The 21,684-nt window shown below is 45.4% G+C and overlaps 1 protein-coding gene across 8 annotated transcripts in view; it reads left to right on the plus strand.

Moving 5' to 3' along the window:
* Positions 1-21,684, plus strand: part of ELMO1 (engulfment and cell motility 1) — a 348,732-nt gene that overhangs the window by 318,354 nt on the left and 8,694 nt on the right. For all 8 annotated transcript variants that reach the window (XM_014942223.1, XM_014942255.1, XM_014942230.1 and 5 more), the window contains 3 exons: positions 2,137-2,249; positions 11,680-11,787; positions 15,440-15,522. In XM_014942223.1, the coding sequence (XP_014797709.1) occupies positions 2,137-2,249; positions 11,680-11,787; positions 15,440-15,522 (304 nt within the window). The remainder of the gene's footprint in view (positions 1-2,136; positions 2,250-11,679; positions 11,788-15,439; positions 15,523-21,684) is intronic.

Below are 21,684 nucleotides of genomic sequence, written 5' to 3' on the forward strand. Positions count from 1 at the left end.
GGGCTTGAAGATCTCCAGAGAAGGGGACTCCACACCCTCCCTGGGCAGCCTCTGCCAGGGCTCTGCCACCCTCACCCCAAACAAGTTCTTCCTCACATTGGAGTGGAACTTCCCATGGTCCAGCTTGTGCCCGTTGCCCCTCGTCCTGTCACTGGGAACCCCTGAAAAGAGTCCGGCTCCATCCTCCTTCCACCCACCCTTTAGATCCTTGGAAGCATCAATAAGGTCTCCCCTCAGCCTTCTCTTCTCCAGGCTCAAGAGCCCCAGCTCTCTCAGCCTTTCCTCATCAGGGACATGCTCCAATCCCTCCATCATCTCTGTTGCCCTACGCTGGACTCTCTCCAGCAGTTCCCTGTCTCTCTTGAACTGGGGAGCCCAGCACTGGAGGCAGGATTCCAGTTGTGGCCTCCCCAATGCAGAGCAGAGGGGGAGAAGGACCTCCCTCCACCTCCTGGCCACACTCTTCCCTACACAGCCCAGGATCCCATTGGCCTCTTGGCCACAAGGGCACATTGCTGACTCATGGATGGTTTACTCTCCACCAGGATCCCCAGATCCTTCTCCTCAGAGCTGCTTTCCAGCAGGTCCATCCCTAACCCCTACTGGTGTCTGGGGCTCTTCCTCCCCAGGTGCAAGACCCTACACTTGTCCTTGTTGAACCTCATGAGATTCTTCTCTGCCCAGCTCTCCAGCCTGTCCAGGTCATGCTGGATGGCAGCACAGCCCTCTGGAGTGTCCGCCAGAAAATAATGCTGTCCTTATTCAAGCACAGAATTATTTTAACCATTCAGCATGTTCATAACTTCGTTTCCAATGAGAAAAAACAACAGTGCTTGAAAATTATCCTAAAGGGCTAATAATACATTCCCAAAAGGTGGACTGATCCTATAGTTAAAATGCTTCCTTGTTTTTTTTGGCCGGCTAGATGTTCACAGCTGGTAAATATGCAGTGGGTTCTGCATCAGGAGCTCCAGCCATTTTGTTAATACCTGGGGGAAAGACGGCATTTGTGTTTAAAGGCCTGATCTTCCCAGCAGAGGACTTCAGGTGGTTTCAGCAGGGGTCTGGCAGATCAAAGGGACAGGATCCAAATGAGTGTGGAAATCAGCAGAGACCGGGCTCCCCGAGTTTTCAAGAGGAGAGGGATTTTTGTTGTCTCTACGGGTTACCACGGCTTTGCTTCCTTTTGATGACGATTGCTGGAACGTACTGCCAGACAGAATGATGTTTGGGAATTCCTAATTTGCACGGCAATGCAAAATTATGGTTCTGACAAACTTCATCTTCTAGAAATCCTCTACGCATTCAGTTATTTTTTAATCTTACTAGGCTTGCTGTCGAGCCAATGTTTAAACCTGTCTTTTATGTATTCTTAATGGATCTAAGTGAGGATGTAACAGATGAATTCAGACATCTGTGAATCCATGTGATGCTGTATGAAATCAAACTTTAAATATGTGCATACATTTTCTGCCTAGTTCTTGACACATTGAACTCTTATCAAAGTAGGATATAGAGAACGGATTTTCTAAAGGATATGTAATATTATTTCTAAATGCACTGTGTGTATTTCTAAATGTGTATTTGTAAAGTGTAAAGTCTGATCCTTGAGCAAACCCTAGTCATGGGTTAGACTAGCCACACAATTCTGATGATAATGAATTGATTGAATTAATTGAATGGTGTGGAATCAAGAATAAGTATTTTGCGTTTGTCATTATTTTATCTAGTAAAGTATACCAGCAGAAGATTGTGCAAGGAAAGGTGACAGTCCCTCAAACAAGCTTCAATGTGCTCCTACGATGAAAGAGCATTATTTGCCTCAGAAAAACCTTGATGCATTATAGCAAGTGTTATTTTTAGATGAGTAAAGTAAGGAACAAACAAGTGACTTGCCTGAGTCATACGCTGATCTCGTAGCAGGGAGATGTCTACAACAGAGTTATCCTGACTTCCATTCTTTGTTAGAAGAAAAAAGGCTTTTTTTCTGGAGCAGACTAGATTCTGACCTGGGCCTTCCTTTAACTGCTCTCCCCTTCAAACTCCTTGCAGAAACATCTTGTGAGCCTCTGTCTCAGAGGAAAGCGGATGGTCTTTATTGAATTTGACAAGTGCCTACTTTCTCTTCTTCCCAAGGGAACTAAAAGAGAAGATTCAGCCTGAGATCTTAGAACTGATCAAGCAGCAACGTCTCAATCGACTTGTGGAGGGCACCTGCTTCAGGAAACTCAACAGTCGGCGTCGGCAAGGTACGGCCCAGGCTGCCTGGTCTGGCTTTTTGTTGTCACTTCTGTCTAAAAGCTGAGTTGACAAATACTGCTTTTACTGGCAAGATCCTTGGTTGTAGTGCTGTCTCGACTGCTTTTACCAGGGGCCATCTGAAAGCGTCTCCTAGTTACAGCCGTGGTGGGGTTTCCTGTGTTTCCCTGGAACTGGTTTTGACTTCAGAACACGGATCATCTGGAACAAGTCCAGCATTTGACAAAAATCTCTTTTTTAAATTTTTTTTTTCAGAGTCTTGCACTCTGAACCGAGTGTTTTGATTTCTGCCTGGATGTCCAGGCTTCTTGTTCATTTCAAATTAAAATTTGAAATGAAAAGAATTTGAAATGAATTGAAAATTTCAAATTCCTCTGCTTCTGTAGGAACAGCACGTGAAATTTGGTGTAGCCAGAATTTGCATCTCTCAGACTTAGACCACCTTTATATATGTTCATGAGCTCATTCTGCTCCCCTCCCTCTAGTACTCCCTGTCCTTGGTTTTTGTCTTGTATTACCATATACATTAAATATATTATGGTGTTTAAATAGACTTTTTAAAAGCACTTAGATCAGTAATTTGTGTGCCTTCAGTTGAATACATGATTGACACCAGAAGATTATTTTCCCAATCCTATGAGTCATTGCTCAGTGCTAGATTTACAGCTCATTTCATACAGTTAAACTCTTTCTGGTGTTTTTTTCCTCCTCATGCTTCTTTCTCTAGGCAAAATAGCAATAGTGTAAATTCAGCAGATTATTTAGAAGTTGTGTCCAAAAATTTCCCTTTAAACCCCTCATTTTGTGAGGATTCAGATCGCCGTTGCTTTTCCACTGTAAATATAATACAAATCAGGAAGTTAACAAAATATAAGAGTAAGAACTGACAAAGATCAATATTTGAGACCCTCAGATCAATTGGGGAAAACTGCTTTGTTCACAGAGAGAAGTAACCCTGCCGTGCCTCCTTCCTTAGAAACAAGGAGGTAACTTTCCTTAATGTTATTTTGGTGGTTATTTTGGAAAATTTCAAAGCCTTTCTGAAAGGGTTGAGTAGCAGAAAAAAGTTGAAGCAGCTTTATATCCTCTCTGTCAGGCCTACAAACGCTTGCGAAGCCCACGGCACAGTTTGGGGAAAGAGCATCAATATTCCACTGTGACTTTTTGTACAGATTTCACAGGGAGGCACGATACGTGTTGTACCTTCAGTGGCGTATTCCCAGAGTGAAAATCACTAAAGTAATGTGTAGTTTAGTTGGCCTGTCACTAGTGAGGGCTGATTATTTTGTTCCTCTCAGAGCCTTCATCCAAATGACCGAAGGAGCAGGGTTTGCGGCAAGCGGTCTTCTTTTGGCAGATCTCCAAGGAGAAAGACAGACTGTTTATTTTGTCTTGGACTGTTGTTAGTTCATGATTTATAGGATCAGAAGCCTTAAGAGGTATAAATTGGTTCAATTTATATGAGTGGAGTTGAAGTTAAAAAAAAATACTTAAAAAAACCCCAACAATGTAATCTTCAGGTCCGTAGTTGAGAAGGTGGTTATGTATCATGCCTTGAAGGGAATTGTGTAGGTCACCAGATTAATTGCTTTGATGTTATACTTATACGAGGACAAAAAAAGTTCACGATTCTTTAGAAGTAAATAAAACACCTCACCTCAAAGAACTTGATTTTCTCTCTGAAATGTATTGGGTTTTGTCAGATACAAGCCTGTTTAGAAGGGCATGGTTCCACATGCCCTTGAGAGTTGTGTGTGCTTTATGTCAAACTCCCTGTATCCCCTGAAACAGAACTGTAAAGTAACCCCCTGGGAAGGAGGAAGAAGACACAACCATTACAGGAGATGGTGGTGTATGAGGCCACCAGGACTAAACTCAGTAAGACCTAACACTGCAATCTAAGGAAGAAGCAAAATATGGTTTGCAAACGCAACCATCTTTGACATACAAGCCATTCAATTGGGATCCTTTTATGGGTATGTACAGGGCCTGGCACAGTCCAAACAGCAAACAGTGGCAGCTGGCACAAAGCAGAAGAAGCTGTCTTGAAATCAGTCTTTATCCTTCAGAGTCTCCTGTACCACAAGCAGAGCAAGCCGTAAGACCAAGGCTGTCACAGAATCACAGAATGCCATGGGGTTGGAAGGGACCTCTGGAGATCATCCAGTCCAACCCCTGCCAAAGCAGGTCCACCCAGAGCAGGGTGCACAGGAACCTGTCCAGGCGGGTTTGGAAGGTCTCCAGAGGAGACTCCACCACCTCCCTGGACAGCCTCTTCCAGGGCTCTGCCACCCTCAAAGTCAAGAAGTTCCTCCTCATGTTTAGGTGGAACTTATTATGTTCAAGTTTGTGCCCATTTCCTCTTGTCCTGTCCCTGGGCACCACTGAAAAAAGACTGGCCCCATCCTCCTGACACCCACCCTTTGAGTATTTACAGGTGTTGATCAGATCCCCCCTCAGTCTTCTCTTCTCCAGACTCAAAAGACCCAAGTCCCTCAGCCTTTCCTCGTAAGGGAGATGCCCCAGGCCCCTCCTCATCTTTGTAGCCTCTGCTGTCCCCTCTCCAGCAGTTCCCTGTCCTTTTGGAACTGGGGAGCCCAGAACTGGTACATCATGACATCGAGAACTAGGAGATGAGGCAAAGTGAATGAAAGAGCAGAGGTTTAGTTAGTGACTCTTAACATGGAAACAGTCAAGCTTTCAGACAATTCCTCTGAATGTCCTGATCAAAATAGTACAAGCCCCAAATTCCTAAGCATGTCTTCTGTTAGCCTTACCCCACCTCCCCATCCCTTCTTCCTCAACCCACCTCCATGTATGAGTGAGACCTGTACCTCCTGGGGGTTCAGGAGCCCCATCAGCAGCCCACTGCTCCCAATGAATTCACTTGCCACAGGGCATTACCAAGGCCCTCAAATGGCCGTGGTCCATCCAGCTGAAAGAGAAACAGGGAGAGCTGCCAGGCACCATGGTTGGCCTGTTATGTGGCAACCTTCTTGTAAGAGTGGTAAGATCAGGTAGTTGTTTTACTGTAGTATTTATCCTCCTTCTTTTACCTTTCCTATTATTCTTTTTTTCCCTTGAGACAATCCTGGAAGAATAGTCACAAATCTACAGATTGTACAAGAGGAACCTGAACATACCCTACACAGGAGAAGCTGAAAGCACTTAATTGCCCATTTAAAAAATAATTAATGGGCATTATCCCATGATAAAGACTCCAGAGAAAGCTCCTGTTAAGACTGTTGTTTGAATATGTGGTTGGACACACATGGGTAGTCATAGTAAGTTGAAAAAATTAGGTTACATAAAAATGAGCAGGGAGTTTACAGCCTCTTTTGAGAAGAGGTGAAACACTTTTCATAGATACTTGGTGTTGGAAAGCCTGCAATGCAATGTTGGGGGAGGATGCTGAAGATTAAGCTGTGAGGTATCTATAGTCTGGTTTCTGCCTTTTGTATGTCAGCACGGGATTATGGTATCAGCAGGAGCTCCCTGTAGCTGAAATTCAGAAATACCGTTGTTGTTCCAGCAGGTTCCTTAGCACTTGCAAAGAATACATGGCCTTTTGCAAGGTTTCATAGGAGAACGGCAGCACTAATTCCTGTTTTAACTAAACATTCTTAATCAGTTGGAAATGAAACAGCAAAATCTAGCTGGCCCTTCTGGTCATTGTTCAACAGCAGATCATGAAGCTCTACAAAATCCCCACTTTGTTCCATGACGGTGGACATCAGCTGACAGATACACCTCTTCAGCCTTCTCCTGCCTTAGTTAATTCCTAAAAGAAAGAGGAGAAGACTAAAGTGAAAGCCTGCAAAGCACTTTGCAGCCCCCAAAAGTTATTATTTCCAGTAGAGCTAAGTAGCAGATAAAGGCGTTTTATTGAGGATAATAGATGCTTTTGATGCTGTCATCCAGTATATTTGTAGTTTATGTCGCTGGGTGCACTCTTGGAAATAAATTCCCCTTTTAGCTTTATAAAGATTATAGAGAAATTGCATGTTATTGAAGTACTTTTGGTTTGGCTGCAAAATAAGGTTTTGGCTGCAAATGATGAGGTTTCTTGAGCAGTAGTTTTTGGAAGGGAAGAAAAGCCTGGTGGTACACCCCATTACGTTAAAAACACGAGGCGTCCTGGAAGTAACCTAAAAAGAGAAAGCTTAAATTAAAAGAAAAAAAAAAAAAGTCCAATGAAGACAGGTTTCCATCTCTTGCTAGGATAAGTAACTCACGCTTCTGAACAAGAACACAGACTGTCTTTTTTCTGCCAAGTCTCTTTGCTACTGCTACTCCAGCCCACCCTCCTATATAGTAAAAAATAATCTCCTGTGAGCGCGTGACTTGCTGAGAGGAACCTGTGGACTGAACGTGCCTCCAGCATTGCCACAGGTCAGTTATTCCCCAGTCATTCCCAGGGTTTGCTGCCTTTCATCTGGGCAGTTAAGACCAGTTGGAGTGAAAACGTGTCGCTCCGGTTGTGTGAGAGAAAGGCAACACAATGCAGGAAAAAGGGTGAGTCCACATACGTATACCTAAACTATATATTTTATATTTTTTCGCTGTTTTCACTGATGTATTTGAAAGGGTGTTCCTGTTGCTCGATCTGTGAGGAAGATTTTCTTTGAACAAAAAAATCCTTTAGTGATCTGTAACATGCCTTGGGATAAAATACATACTGTTAGGCTTTAGTCTGTACATATCTGAGCTGTTTTCTCCACAGGTTCAGACTATAGAGCACTTATTACTAAATACAGCACTTCTTCACCCGAGATAGATAGCATTGTTAAGGGCAGATGAGTCACTGGCCATGAATGTGCTGGAAAACACACTGTGTGAATGGCCAAGTGCTCTGTAGCCCATCAGCAACATCATCTGTGCCCTACTATTTGGACACAGTTTGGAATATTACTCTTCTAGCCAAATTGTAGCTGATTTTGTTATTTGGGACTCTTTTTTTTTTTTAAACCCCATCTGTAATCTTTAACAACGTGCTGCCATATATTTAACCCACTGGCTGCTTCTAGCAATTATCTGGAAATCAGAATGGTTTGTGGGTTCAGGTTAAAAGCCAGAACGGTTAATTCGGTTCCCCAAAGAAGATTCTCTAGAACCTTAATTTGATTGCAGGAACGGTTTGTGGGAAACCTTTTCAGGTTAAAAGCCAGAACGGTTAATTCGGTTCCCCAAAGAAGATTCTCTAGAACCTTAATTTGATTGCATCGCTGAGCTAAAAGACATGAGGACTCACTGGGAAGTTTAAATGATGTAGTGTCTGAAAATGGCCATGAAAACCCAAGCCCACATCGTCTCGAAAGTCTCCTGTGGTTACCAACTGCCCTCCCTACAGCCGCGTGCTCCGAGGAGTTTTACAGGGGTAGGTGGGTATGAACTAAGAGTTGTAACCCACAGGAGGGACTTCAGCTTTGAGGAAGATTCATAAGGCTGAGCCTAAAACCAAAACCAACTCCACACCTCCCTGGACAGGCAGTTGCCCCGCTCCAGCTGTGCACGTGGATCTGCCAGCTGTGGAGTACACGGTCTGCTGAGAACCCCCTCTCCCGGCTTTAAGGCCTCTTGGGGGCACTTGTGTTTGTGAGCTCTGGGAGGGTTTAGAAGGGAGTTTTTCTTTGTTTGATAAACACTACTTTATAATCTCTAATCTCTCTAAGTTTTCTCTTTTCCTTCTTTTTTTTTTGTGGTTGTTTATTAATTACCTGCTCTGGGTGGCCCTGCTCTAGCAGGGGGTTGGACTAGATGATCTCCAGAGGTCCCTTCCAACCCCATAGCATTCTGTGATTCTGGAATTTAGAGCTGAAAGTAAATGCTGGCCACTTCCCACAGGCTGTTCTGTAATTAAGGTTTCTTCACCCTTTTTTTTCCAGTGGAAGCAATTTAATTTTTGACGGCATTATTGTATACGCTGCTTTATCCGTAAAGTTATGTTCGGCACCTGCACTGCAGTAAAACAACACACATCCTGGTTTGAAACTCTTCCCCTCTGAGGTAGCAGGACCTCATCTAAGTGGGATATGGTCCCATAAACTGTTTGTAACATCACGTTTGGCTGAAAAAAAACCCCACCCCAGCTGGTAAGGCTGAGGCGGTTGTAGAAGCGAGGGAACCATCCCATCGCTAACGCGCCGCTCGCCCTCCTCAACCTGGGCAGTGCACTCATTTGGTGGCTGTGGCTGAGGAAACCTCATTAGTTCCATTTGTAGTTTTATTTAAGGGTTTTCCTCTTGACGGTAAAGCTGTGGCGTGATGGCATTTATTAGCGAGCCCACAGGAGAACCGCCTTGGACGTGCTTCAAGTTACAGTCTATGGCTATTAGTTCTTTAATTAACCTTGGGTGATGGGGAATTGCCGTGAAAGGCTCCGAAAGCCGTCAGAGCTGGGCTTTCTTCCTCTGAAACCCATCCCTTCCTAAAAACGAAGTAAAGGCGTTTTCACTGAAGGATTTTTCCCCCTTTATTATTGGAGCAGGGCGTTGAAACAGGACCAAGGTCACCAAAACCCTAGAACCCCTGGGAGGTTAAAGAGCTAAACTTCTTCAAACTCTTGCCAACACCACCAGCCCCATTTGTGCTAAATTGAAAGGAATCCATGGTATTATTTTTTTTTCAGTTATATTATCTTCCTGGCCGGGTTGTTGAGAAGGTAGTGAGACCATCTTGGCTTTTATCAAGAAAAAAAATATTGTTTTAGTAATTTTTTTTAAGAGTTGGAAAGGTATATTCCTTTGTACAACCTAACAATGAGCTTGCAGTTAAAGCTAGAGGTGAAAGCCACCTGCTGCAGTTATGAGGGGCTTTCCTTTAGGTAGGCATGGAACACGGTGGTCTACCATCAGATTCAAGGGGTTGTATTTTTTAAGTGTCAGATTTTGAGAGTAAAAAGTACAAATCTAGCTAAGTTTCACACGCATCCTTCTGAGATGCAGAAACTGTCCCACAAGTTGATTTGTGTGCCTGTGGTCTTGAGATGAGTCTGCTGAATGAGGGCTCCTGCTTGCTCTGCTCCCAAATCCCTACAAGAAGCTTTTTGGCTTGACCCTACACTGTGCCATGTTGTTACAGTCCGGGGATGCTTCTGTTTCAGCAGCTCTTTCTCTGTGTTTTTTGCAAAATCATATTCTCAGACTCTCTGCCATAAATCTTTCAGTGTTGTGCGTGCCTGGGAAGTAAAAAAAACAGAATCTTGTCCGGTGTCATTTGAGCCTTTGCCAGTGGTTTGGAAGGTTTTTTGAGACCTTTCTGTAGAAGGGGCTGCATGATAGAAAGGGGCTTGAAGTGTGTGTCGTTTTTTCCCTGCAAAGATTTTTACCCACTGTGACAAAGAATAAGTGTAAGGTCCTGCACCTGGGCAGGAAGAACCCCAGGCACCAGTAGAGGTCAGGGGTGGACCTGCTGGAGAGGAGAAGGATCTGGGGGCCCTGGTGGATAGTAAACCATCCCTGAGCCAGCAATGGGCCCTTGTGGCCAAGAGGCCAATGGGATCCTGGGCTGCGTAGGGAAGAGTGTGGCCAGGAGGTGGAGGGAGGTCATTCTCCCCCTCTGCTCTGCACTGGGGAGGCCACAACTGGAATCCTGCCTCCAGTGCTGGGCTCCCCAGTTCAAGAGAGACAGGGAACTGCTGGAGAGAGTCCAGCGTAGGGCAACCAAGATGATGGAGGGATTGGAGCATCTCCCTGATGAGGAAAGGCTGAGAGAGCTGGGGCTCTTGAGCCTGGAGAAGAGAAGGCTGAGGGGAGACCTTCTTCATGCTTCCAAGGATCTAAAGGGTGGGTGGAAGGAGGATGGAGCCGGACTCTTTTCAGGGGTTCCCAGTGACAGGACGAGGGGCAACGGGCACAAGCTGGACCATGGGAAGTTCCACTCCAATGTGAGGAAGAACTTGTTTGGGGTGAGGGTGGCAGAGCCCTGGCAGAGGCTGCCCAGGGAGGGTGTGGAGTCCCCTTCTCTGGAGATCTTCAAGCCCCACCTGGATGCTCCTGAGTGATGTGCTCTGGGCAGCCCTGCTTTGGCAGGGGAGTTGGACTGGATGGTCTCTAGAAGGTCCCTTCCAACTCTGACAATTCCATGATTCCATAAAAAGGGCATGTGGGAGCCCACTTTTTCTGTTCAATCCCGAGTTGCCTTTCTCTGTGTTTTATTGGTTTGCTTTTTATTTGGTTGGCTAAGGGGCTGGAGAGCGTCCTTGAAAGAAGTCGGGTCTTATGAAGCCAGTATTTTACCAACAGAGCCAAGAAGTCCTTCCTTTGCTAACACCCCAAAATGAGCTCACCTATGCTGGCTCTGGTGGTTCTGCAGCTCCTTTGACGTTTTTTCCCCTAAAACTGGCCTTTAGGATGCAGCTTGGCACAGCATCAGCGCTGCCAACGACGCGAGAAGCACACAGCAACCCCCCACCACTGGCATTTTGACATCAAGCCTTGCTCTGAGCTTTTGGAGATTTATAGCTTGGATGTAACAAGGTTGTATTTTTGACAGCTTCACGTTCTGCGATCTATTTATTAAATAGAGAGTGCTCTGACAAGGAAGGGTAACCTCCTCCTCGCCGTTTCAGAAGGGGAATTGGCAAGCACCAGCCTTGCAGGCTCGGCAGCCTGGTAGCCCAGCTCCACAAAGGTGATGCTCTTCGTGGGAGCAGATTTTAACAAATATTGTTAAGGGGGAATTATATCTTGTGAAGCAGGAGTTGGCAGGAGATGTAGATGTACCTCTCCCAGGAAGGGCTAAAATGCAAACTGGAGCGTGGCTGCGCCGTCACACGTACATTTGTGACTCTGCAAAGCACTGAGTTACCTGAAGGACAAGGGAGGTAGCATCTGCTGGTTAAATCTTTTTGTATTTATTATGTCCAGTCCTTCTGGTTAAATCTTTTTGTATTTATTATGTCCAGTCCCTCCATAAATATGGGGGTGTTCTCCTGCGTCTATAAAAAGCCATGAGTCATAATTTTCATGAAGTACGGGATATTTCAAACGTATCAGTTTTTTGGGTGTCCCACACAAGACAGCTGGCAGGGTTTAATTTTCACATGGTGGGTGCTAAAAATGAAGCTTTTATGGGTACATTAAAGTTATCCACTCAAAGCAATGGTTACTTTGACAGTCTTCTGTCCAGGAGGGTATATAATAGCGTGTAAAAGTCAATTGTTTCTTGTTGGGATTTGTTTTTGGAGCCAGTGACTAAGTCGATAAAGAAATGGTGGATTAATGCCAGCTTCATTTAATGAAGTCAAATTACCAAGCAAAGTCCCTGCCCTCCTTTCATACACCCCACACGTTCCTTCTTCTGCAAGAAAGAAGAGACTCCTTCCCTGGAGTGCCTTGTTTGCGTGAGCTCTCTCCCGTGCTAGTGACAATGCAGATGGAGACACCTTAGTGACCTTGTTCAATGCGTTTCTTTTCACAGACAAATTCTGGTATTGTCGACTTTCTCCTAATCACAAGGTCTTGCACTACGGAGACTTGGAAGAAAGTCCCCAGGGAGAAGTCCCCCACGATTCCTTGCAAGATAAATGTAAGTCATGCATGAAGGCTGTGCTATTTTTGCTTCTTTTATGCTCGTTGCTCTTTATAACTTGTAACAGGTTTCTATTAAGACAGGACGTTATCACCAGCTCTGTTTATGGAGGTAAAGAGCAGAGGACATTTCCTTCTGCACTCACACACTCTTCTCCTCGGTTTGGCAAATGTGTGTGGGGACTGAGCTCAGCTTTCCCATGAGTTTATAATTTCATTCAGCTTGGAAATGCCATGTCTCTCGTGGGGAGGAACACAGTTTGTTTTCATTGCTCATCTACCTGCAGATGCCAAATAAAAACACTTGGGCACGTTCAAAAGCACTTCCTGTCCATGAAGACAGATGTTTCTTCTGTTGCAAACACTCCAGTGACTGGAGGAGAAATCCATGGCAGGCAGAGGTCTTTTTCATTATCCTGGGGAGTGGACTTAAAGAGGACACATTGCTGTGAACAGTATTGTGAGGACCTCACCATTACTGTGTCCCCAACTTGGAGGGGACATGCCTCTGTGACAACTCGTACCGGGGAGGGATTGATTTATCGGGATGGTTTTTTAATGGATAAAAGTGATTTTGGAGCCCTCCAGAAAAATCCTACTCTCGTGATAATTTCTCCTTCACCCTTCAACATGATTTGTAGAGGTTTAACCTGCAGTCCTGGGACAGATGTTGGCTTTTTTTATGATAATGGAAATAATGACCCATGTAGTTCTGTCACCAGAAAGTGACTTCAAGAAATCAAGCACTGAATAAGGAATCATTTCTTTTTGTTCTTTTCTCAACCTCTATTGGTAATAAATGCCATTCTCGGCATTATCAGATTAGACACAGTTGCACAGATACTGCAGTTTGTAGCTCCACTTCTTTTATGGAATGGCAAAAAACCTAATTTTTCAGAAGTTGGAAATCTTTCCAGCCTGAAAATCCAGAAAGGAGAAAATCAGTGATTTCAACTTTCCTGTGTATTAGTAAAACAAAGAATCGTTTCTCTTTTCTGCTCCCCCGACCTGTCTCCAGGCAGCACCTTTCAAAATTTCTAGGTGCTCCCAGACGTGGTCTGGGAGGGAGAGAGGCAGAGCCTGCCTGATGCTGGAGCCCTGGCAGTTCATGGTCACGGTCCCTTGTTTTCATCGCCTTCCAGATCACCTCAAGGATGTTTCACGCTCTCACTGCAGCCCTGGCAGAGTGTAGGACGTGGGTTCCCATTGCTGCAGTGGCACTGGAAGAGGCGATTCTTCTGGCTGAGGCTTAGGGAAATAGCCCTTGAACTTTGCAGGAGAATGACAGAAGGAGAATGAAGGTCACGCTTGAACCGCAGGCGCAGTTAGAAGACCAGCAGTCCCCAGATGTCTTTGCTCTGAGCAGGTTTCCACGCTCAACCCCCTGACTCTGAAGACAAGCTTCATCTTGCATTTGCATTGTCCTGAGGCTCTCGAGCCTACTCAGGAATGTCAGATCCCATGGGGACAGAAGGCTCCATCAGTAGAAATCACCAGGCCAGACTCACATGTTCCCTCTGCTTGCTTCCTGGCAGAGCAGGTATCGATGCAGTTTGAGGAAGATACAATTATTTCATCAATATCTCAGGTTTTCAGGCAACGTAGGATGCAAGACTTACCCCAGTGCCACCCACGTGAGAGTTTAATTAAACAGACTTGAGAGTATTGCATGATACAAGATTATAAAGTGGCGGTATTGTTCGAAACGTCTCAGGCCAAACTATCCTAGGAATTTTACAGAACATTTTCCAGAATTATGCTGGTGTTCGTTGGATAGACTTATTTATATAGGGTTTCAAACTGTTAAGGTCTGAATTTGATGACCAGGTTGACAGCATTTTGGAGCAGGTCAATAGATGGAAGGGAATAGGTGAGGAAGAAAGCAGATGACCAGGGCATAGGGCATTTTGGGTGCTCTTTGCCTTGATTCAATAACTAGTGTCTATCTCCAAAAATAAATGTACGTGGTGGTTTAACCTTTTCACTTCTGGGGAATGACAGGAGGGAATGTCACCCCTCTCTTCAGGCTGGCAGAGTTAACAAGCTGTGCGGACGGCAGCTGGGACAGAAGACAGCTGCCCTCTTTCTCAGGGCTTTTTCTGTTGTGAGCACATCACATCTGAGCTCACACCCTCCAGCATCTCACAGTCAGCTTTTGATACCATCTGAAGCCTTTGCTTCTGTTCTTCCAAAGCAAAGGATAAGCCGAGTTCCACATAAATAAAGCTCGGGATGTCACATCAGTCTGTGTTCTCCCATAGTGACTGCATTCCAGGTCACAGAGATGGAGTGTAGGAAACCTGGAAGAAAAGCCTTCTTGGTTGAGAGATGTAACTTCAGAAAACTCTACCTTACACAGAAAGAGAAATGGTTTTATTGGGCATCTTCAGCAAATGGCAAGAACTCTTTCTTCTTAAGAAGGACTTTCTACCATAGTTGCAGTCAAATATCTCCTTCACTTCCCTGTTCCTCCTACCTCACTCTCTCTTCTCAAAAAATAATATCTCTTCTTCATCAAAAAGTAAGGTAGTCTCAGAGATACAAAATGTCAGCACAGCATGACATGCTGAGACCAAAGGAGAAGGTTGAGCAGTGAAGGGCCAAATAACTTCCATTTCTGTTAGTTTTCCATGCAGAGAAACTCCTTTAAAAATGTTTATTATGTCCCATCCTATCCGTTTGACCACAGTGCTGAGGTAGTCGGTAATAAAATACATCGTGTTGCTGTACCCAATAAATGAGAAAATGTATTTCTCCTCTCCAGTATTTTCATTAGAGTTTGTAAAGAACTGAGCAGTAACAGATTTTCATATTATTATACTGTTCTCTAGATACGATGCTCTTCTGCAGGCACAAGAATAATGGATTATTTATAGGTTGTGGAAGCTGTCGTTCACTGACCGTATTGTATTGTGGAGTGTATAGATTCTCCATAATGTAATTACCATTGGAAAAATTGACTTCCACTTGAAACTCACAGAAATTTATCTTTATGCTTTAGTGGCCTCACTCTGTGGCTGAGTCTGAGTGGCAGCAGCTTCCAGTATTTTTTTCTTACCTTTCCCCCCCCACAATGATTTCTGATGATTTCACATTTTCAAGCAATTGAAATGGGCCGTTACAAGCCTCAGTCGTCCTTTTTCCTGTTAGTACCAGAAAGAGACTCAACTGCTGCTGGGAGTGAAATAAAAAACTATTTGAAAAATTCACAGGGGCATTAAGAGAAGAAGCACAACAGGTGAGGTAGGGTCTCATTGCCCAGCATCTTCTCTCCAGCAGACTTTACCTGGCTGCCTAAAAAAGAACAACAAGAGGACAAGCATGTTACATTCATAAGGCAGAAACCAGGATGATGTTTTCTATATCCATGAGCACAATTAAAATCCCTCCAGACACAGGTTCACGTTTACATGAAACGCTCTTACGCAAAGTAGCCTCAACAGGCGAGGAAAAGCACCCCCAAATTTTTATCCACATGCCTGAAATTTTGTCAAGGCTCACCAATTCCTATTTTGCTTGTTTTCTCCCAGTTTTCTTTCTTACGACAGGCTGGAACTGGCAAAGGAGGTGGCAGTTTTAACATGTACTTAGTACACACCTTGGTTCTAACTAATTTTCTCGTTCTTGCTTTTTCTTTCTTTCTGGTGCAGTGCCAGTGGCAGATATAAAAGCTGTGGTGACTGGGAAGGACTGCCCTCACATGAAGGAGAAAGGAGCTCTTAAACAAAACAAGGTATGGCTCTCCCATGGCTACGAACACACACCCTGCAGAATACAAACCTTGTCAACTCCACCTTCCCTGTCGTCATAGGGGGAGTTTCATTCCAACCCGCCACCTCTCTGCGTATGCACACACGCCTTGCTTTCACCTCAGAGCCTTTGAATTAAACTTTTAGGACAGCCTTACTCCTATTTCATGACGGGTGTGCGTTGTGATATGCCCAGAGCATGCTAGGGATGATCTTTAGCAGTGGCATCTTCTGCCTCGACCTTCCCTGTCCTCATACGGGGAGTTTCATTCCAACCCGCCACCTCTCTGCGTATGCACACACGCCTTGCTTTCACCTCAGAGCCTTTGAATTAAACTTTTAGGACAGCCTTACTCCTATTTCATGACGGGTGTGCGTTGTGATATGCCCAGAGCATGCTAGGGATGATCTTTAGCAGTGGCATCTTCTGCCTCTACAGCAAAGCAAGTTTTGACTCCTGCTACAGAGCAGAGCAGCAGGGACTGTTGGTACCTGCTCCTGTATTGTCTCTGATGAATAACTCGTTTGTTCCAGCTGTTTTCTCTGATGAGCTCGCATTCAGTGAACTCTGGCACCTGCCAAATTTGCAATTAGTGTCCAGCTGATGATAACTTCAGGTCCGGTCAGATAGAAAAACAACTGCCAACAAAAGGATGGAAGGTAAATGCGAGGCAATTAATGAGGCGTATAAAGATGTGTTCAGCAGTGCGTTTGGGAAAAGAAGTGTAGGGGACAGTTGTCAGCTTAAATTAGATTTATGCTACCTTGCAGATTTTCAGATCAAGCGTTGTGAATGGATAGCAAGACTCAAATAGTACATAGAATCACAGAATCATAGAATTGTCCAGGTTGGAAGGGACCTTTCAGATCATCTCGTCCAACCATCAACCTCACTCTGATCAAAACCATCACCAAACCATGTCTCTAAGCACTAGGTCAACCCGGCTTTTCAATCCCTCCAGGGATGGGGCCTCAACCACTGCCCTGGGCAGCCCAGGCCAATGTGCAATAACCCTTTCCGTGGAAACATTTTTCCTGATCTCCAATCTGAACCTCCCCTGGGGCAACTTGAGGCCATTTCCTCTTGTCCCATGGCCTGTTCCTTGGGAGAAGAGACCGACCCCCCCTGGCTACACCCTCCTTTCAGGGAGTTGGAGAGAGCCAGAAGGTCTCCCCTCAGCCTCCTTTTCTCCAGGCTCAACACCCCCAGCTCCCTCAGCCTCTCCTCACAAGACTCTTGCTCCACACCCCTCACCAGCTCCCTTGCCCTTCTCTGGACCTGCTCCAGCCCCTCAAGGTCTTTTTTTTTGTGGGAAGGGGCCCAAAACTGGACACAGCCCTCGAGGTGGGGCCTCACCAGTGCCCAGTCCAGGGGGACCAGCACCTCCCGACTCCTACTCCCCACGCTGTTCCTGACACAGGCCAGGATGCTGGTGGCCTTCTTGGCCACCTGGGCACACTGCTGGCTCATCTTCAGCCCACAGGCGACCAACACCCCCAGCTCCTTTTCTGCCAGGCAGCTCCAGCCACTCTGCCCCCAGCCTGGAGCGCTGCAGGGGGTTGGTGGGACCCAAGGGCAGGACCTGGCACTTGCCCTTGGTGAACCTCATCCCTCTGACTTCAGCCCATCCATCCATCCTGTCTAGGTCCCTCTGCAGAATCTTGCAGAGTTTTTCTTAATAATAACTGCTGCTACAGCGAGAAGAAACTGAGTTACTAGCAAAGTCTACGTCTTTGGTAGTGACAGTCTTCATATGAGGACATATGAGGTATGTTCCTAAGTTTTCCATCAGGTCCTGCTGTCAGACCTTACGAGAAGGAGTGAGACACCAATGACGTTCTAGAACCACGCCCTGAGGTCTGGGAGCTAGATCTAGTTACCTGAAGCTGAGAAATTTTGGGTCCAACTAGAAAGGTATTTTGGTGGACCACAAAGTAAAGTTAAGGGTTCCTCCTTCTGCCCTTTAAAAATAAAATGCATGCCTTAAGTGTTCAAATAAATACCAGAAAAAACAGTTTCTAATAGGAACCCCAGAAAATAGAAAGGTACCCATTTGCATTTGTTTCTCATACATACAATTTGCTTTAAGTCTATCAGGGTACTGTCATCTCCCCTCAGCATTGGCTTTACGTGGTTGGAGATGAAAAAAGTCAAGCCAAGCCTGGAAAAAAAACCAAAAAACACCCCAGGAGTATTTTTCCTTGTTGATTTTCTGAATCAGGGCACTAACACACATGCACACAATGGATTGCATACAACTCCTACCTCATCTTACAGCTGAACCAGCAACAGCATTTGGCTGGGGCATTTCTATGCTGCATATAAAGTATTTTTAGTGCTTCCCTGTCTAAGCGCTCATATGTCCGCAGAAAAAGGAAAGATGAGAAGAAAGCAAGCAGTGGGTGGCAGTGATGGAAATGTGTCATCTTTATGGAGCAGTAATGTCTAGATAGTATTTAATGCTAAATAGCAGCGCTGCAGATGAGTTTGTCCTCAGCTGTCAGCGTCACCCCATCTCCTCAGGTAAAATTGCTTTGGACCAGCATAAAACTGCTGGCTGAGAAGGTGAAGATTAGGAGTTGATAGGTGGCATGGCTGCAGCCGGAGCTGGAGCACTCCATTTGTGCTGCTGGCAATAATAATTACGAAGGTTTCACTATTTCTGGTGTGGTGAAGAGTTGGGTTTGGTTTTTGTTTGGGTTGTTTGTTTTTTTTTCCTTCCTCAATTCCTCATTTTTTCCCCTGAGGATCACAGAATTTGGGAAATCAGTCGTCATCCCAATCAAATTATCATGCACAATATTGCCACTACTTCACTGACATCACAGGAATAACACAGCATTGTTTGTGGAGTACCAGGTCAACGTGGACAATAAAATTAAAATTAAAAAAAAAAATCCAGACACAGAACTCAATTTGGCTGAGTTTGCCGGGTGAAACCTCTCACTCCCTGAAATTTCACGACCGGTGATATATTTTTTTAAAAGATCTTTTCATCCTGCTTTCTTTGTGCGTATATAACGACCACCTTAATGATTATTCATTGGCAAAAGAGAAAATGGAATGGCAGAGTGCCACTGCTGTCAACAGAGCTGGAATTGCCAGGATGTCCATAACAAAGGCTTCAGCCTTTCTTTATTTGCCGGCACACGGCCATTATTCTTCCAGCAGGACCGTTTAGAAATAAATAAGAGTTAAACTGAATTGGAATCTGCGTGGATATGGAGCTGAAACGACTGGATGGGACCAGCCCTGAACCTGTTACTGTGATGGTTTTTTTGTCAGAGTTGGGTTGATGGTTGGACTTAGATGATCTTGAAGGTCCCTTTCAACCTGGACGATTCTATGATTCTGTCTTGCTTGTCTCGTTGAACTAGGTTTAATTTTCAAGTCCCATTTCTGACTCTCGAGTAATATTAATGAATTTCAAGGAAATGAAATCTATTCGATTTTGCGTCCTTCAAAACAAAGCATGAGTGAAGAATTAGGAAAAAAAATACCATTGCAGTGTCATTCTAAGTGTTCTCCCATCCCCCTTTGTTTGCTGATGTGGCAGGCTTTGGACCTGGTGCCTTCTCGGTCAGCGGAAACGGTTCTGCTCACTTCCCCATTGAATGCAGTTTCTCTTCTCTTTTATTTCATGTTGATAGAACAAGTTCCCTGCCACTGCGTGTATAGACAGTTCTTGGGCTGAGGAGCAGACTTAACGTGGCTGAGGTCTCAGCCTTCAGCAAAGACGTGGTTGTTTTGAGGCCGGTGATGTTTTGAGGCTCAGCTGGAGGCACCTAAAACGCCTCTTGCAATGTTTCTGGTCCATGGGAGAGGCCATCAGAGATGGTGGGAGAGAGAAGCTCTGGGTGTGGGAGAGAAAGCTTCCCCTCATCCCATGTGCAGGGTTGAAACCAAGGAGTGGGAGGTGTCCAGCCATCAGGTGCAGAGTCTCTTGTTCCCCTTTTCCAGTGAGGCTCAAAAGAGAGACAAGTCCCAAGTCCCAATATTGTTACCTGTGGCTTTGGGAAGGGCAGAGGTCTGACATTGGGCAAGAGCAGCAAGATTTAGGAGTCTCAAGGGAGTGAGTCCAGCAGATGGAGGGCAGAGGAGGCTGAAAGCAAAACAAAGTGGGAAGGAGCAGGTTGGAAGGAACGGTAGGGGAAAAAGACCTGAGAGGAAAAAAATAATGTAAAAGCCTGGAGTGGAAAATGACTTTGAGAAAGGTTGAGAAGCAGGATAGGAAAGGCAGGAGAAAACCACAGGCGACTGATAGAGTCTGACCAGTTTTCCTTTTCCTCAAAATCACCTATTATTGATAGGAATGTAACAAAACGAGGTGGGGGTGCCAGAGAAGTCAGCCAGCTCAACCACTGAGACCACCATCAGCGTGGAGGGCCAGCTTGCAGCTCCAGCTCCTGAGGCTTCTGTTTTCCTTGAGAGTTTGCTGTGCATGAGATGACACAGACACTGGCACCTGGAAACTTTTTAATTTCTGAGCCTTTACTTTTCAGAACAGTCAGTGAAGAAGCTGAACTGGAGCCAGAGCTGCCAAACTCCCACTTTCCCCCATCAAGGGTGTGCCCTAAATGTGGCCCTTTCTCATGGAAGTGACCAAACCTGGGGCCCCTTGGAATATTCCTCTTTCAGGCAGGGGTTTTTATGTCCTTTTCCTTTATTTGAGATGAACAAAAGCTTCAATCCCTTGGAATTCCCCAAAGGACAAATATAGAGGACAAATATATGCTTTCCATCTTCAATGCTTTCCTACGATACAAGGTCCATCAGTGAACAGAGCAGACTGTTTCTCATTACCTGAGAGTCCGTTATATGGTGGGGCTTTCTCAGCACATGTTACCACCTCCAGGCCTATGGAGTTGTTGTTGACCTTCATGGAATTTGGGAATATCATAGTAGAGCAGTACAAGTCCTTTTTTTTTAGGGATACATTTCATTTTCACAGCCTGAGTCGCATGACTTAGCGTGTTCTGTCAGTAATTTGTAACACCGTGAGGAGATAACGCCAGTTTGCGTGGGCAGAGGTAAACTTGTTTCTGTAATGAGGGACATCACTCTTAATAAGGTGGGGCCGAGAGACATCCCCAAAACACAACAAAAAGGCTGTGTGAGCCGTGAGCTGTTTGTTTGCTGGGAGGACCAGGGCTATTAGTTTCTGTAGCTTCCATAGGGATTTAACACAGACTTGTCTCCTGTGGCCTGGCGATGCAGCAAGTTCAACCCAATACCTAAACTCAAGGAAACCAAGAGCATCATCCTGGCTTGTGTCAGGAACAGCATGGCCAGCAGGAGTAGGGAAATCATCGTGCCTTTGTAATTGGTACTGGTGGGGCCCCACCTTGAGTTCTGTGTCCAGTTCTGGGCCCCTCACCACAAGAAGGACATTGAAGTGCTGGAGTGTGTCCAGAGGAGAGCCACCAAGCTGGGGAGGGGTCTGGAGAACAAGTCCTATGAGGAGAGGCTGAGGGAACTGGGCATGGTTAGTTTGGAGAAGAGGAGGCTGAGGGGAGACCTCATTGCCCTCTACAGCTCCCTGAAAGGAGGGTGGAGAGAGGTGGGGGTTGGCCTCTTCTCCCAAGGGAATAATGCCAGGAGCAGAGGAAATGGTGTGAAGTTGGGGCAGGGGAGGTTTAGATGAGATCTTGGGAAGAATGACTTTCCTGAGAGGGTGGTCAGGCCCTGGAAGAGCCTGCCCAGGGAGGTGGTGGAGTCACCATCCCTGGAGGGATTTAAGAACCGTGTAGACGTGGCTCTTCAGGGCATGCTCTAGTGCCCGAGATTGTAGGGTGGGTTTTTTTGTGTGTCTATGGTTGGACTCGGTGATCTCAGAGGTCCTTTCCAACCATGACAATTCTGTGTGTGATTTGGTGTGATTTTCCATGAGTAACCTCATCTCTAATGGTCCAAGATCATCCCTAAGGATTGCAAGTTTCATTTAAGGGCAACGAAGCTGGTGAGGGGTCTGGAGCACAAGTCTTACGAGGAGAGGCTGAGGGAACTGGGGTTGTTCAGTCTGGGGAAGAGGAGACTGAGGGGAGACCTTATCGCTCTGTACAAGTACCTGAAAGGAGGATGTAGAGAGGCAGGGGTCGGTCTCTTCTTCCAAGCTACAGACGATAGGACAAGGGGGAATGGTTTC

The sequence above is a fragment of the Calidris pugnax genome, unplaced genomic scaffold, assembly GCF_001431845.1.
Source record: "Calidris pugnax isolate Ruff unplaced genomic scaffold, ASM143184v1 scaffold23, whole genome shotgun sequence".
In the NCBI taxonomy this organism is placed as follows: Eukaryota; Metazoa; Chordata; class Aves; order Charadriiformes; family Scolopacidae; genus Calidris; species Calidris pugnax.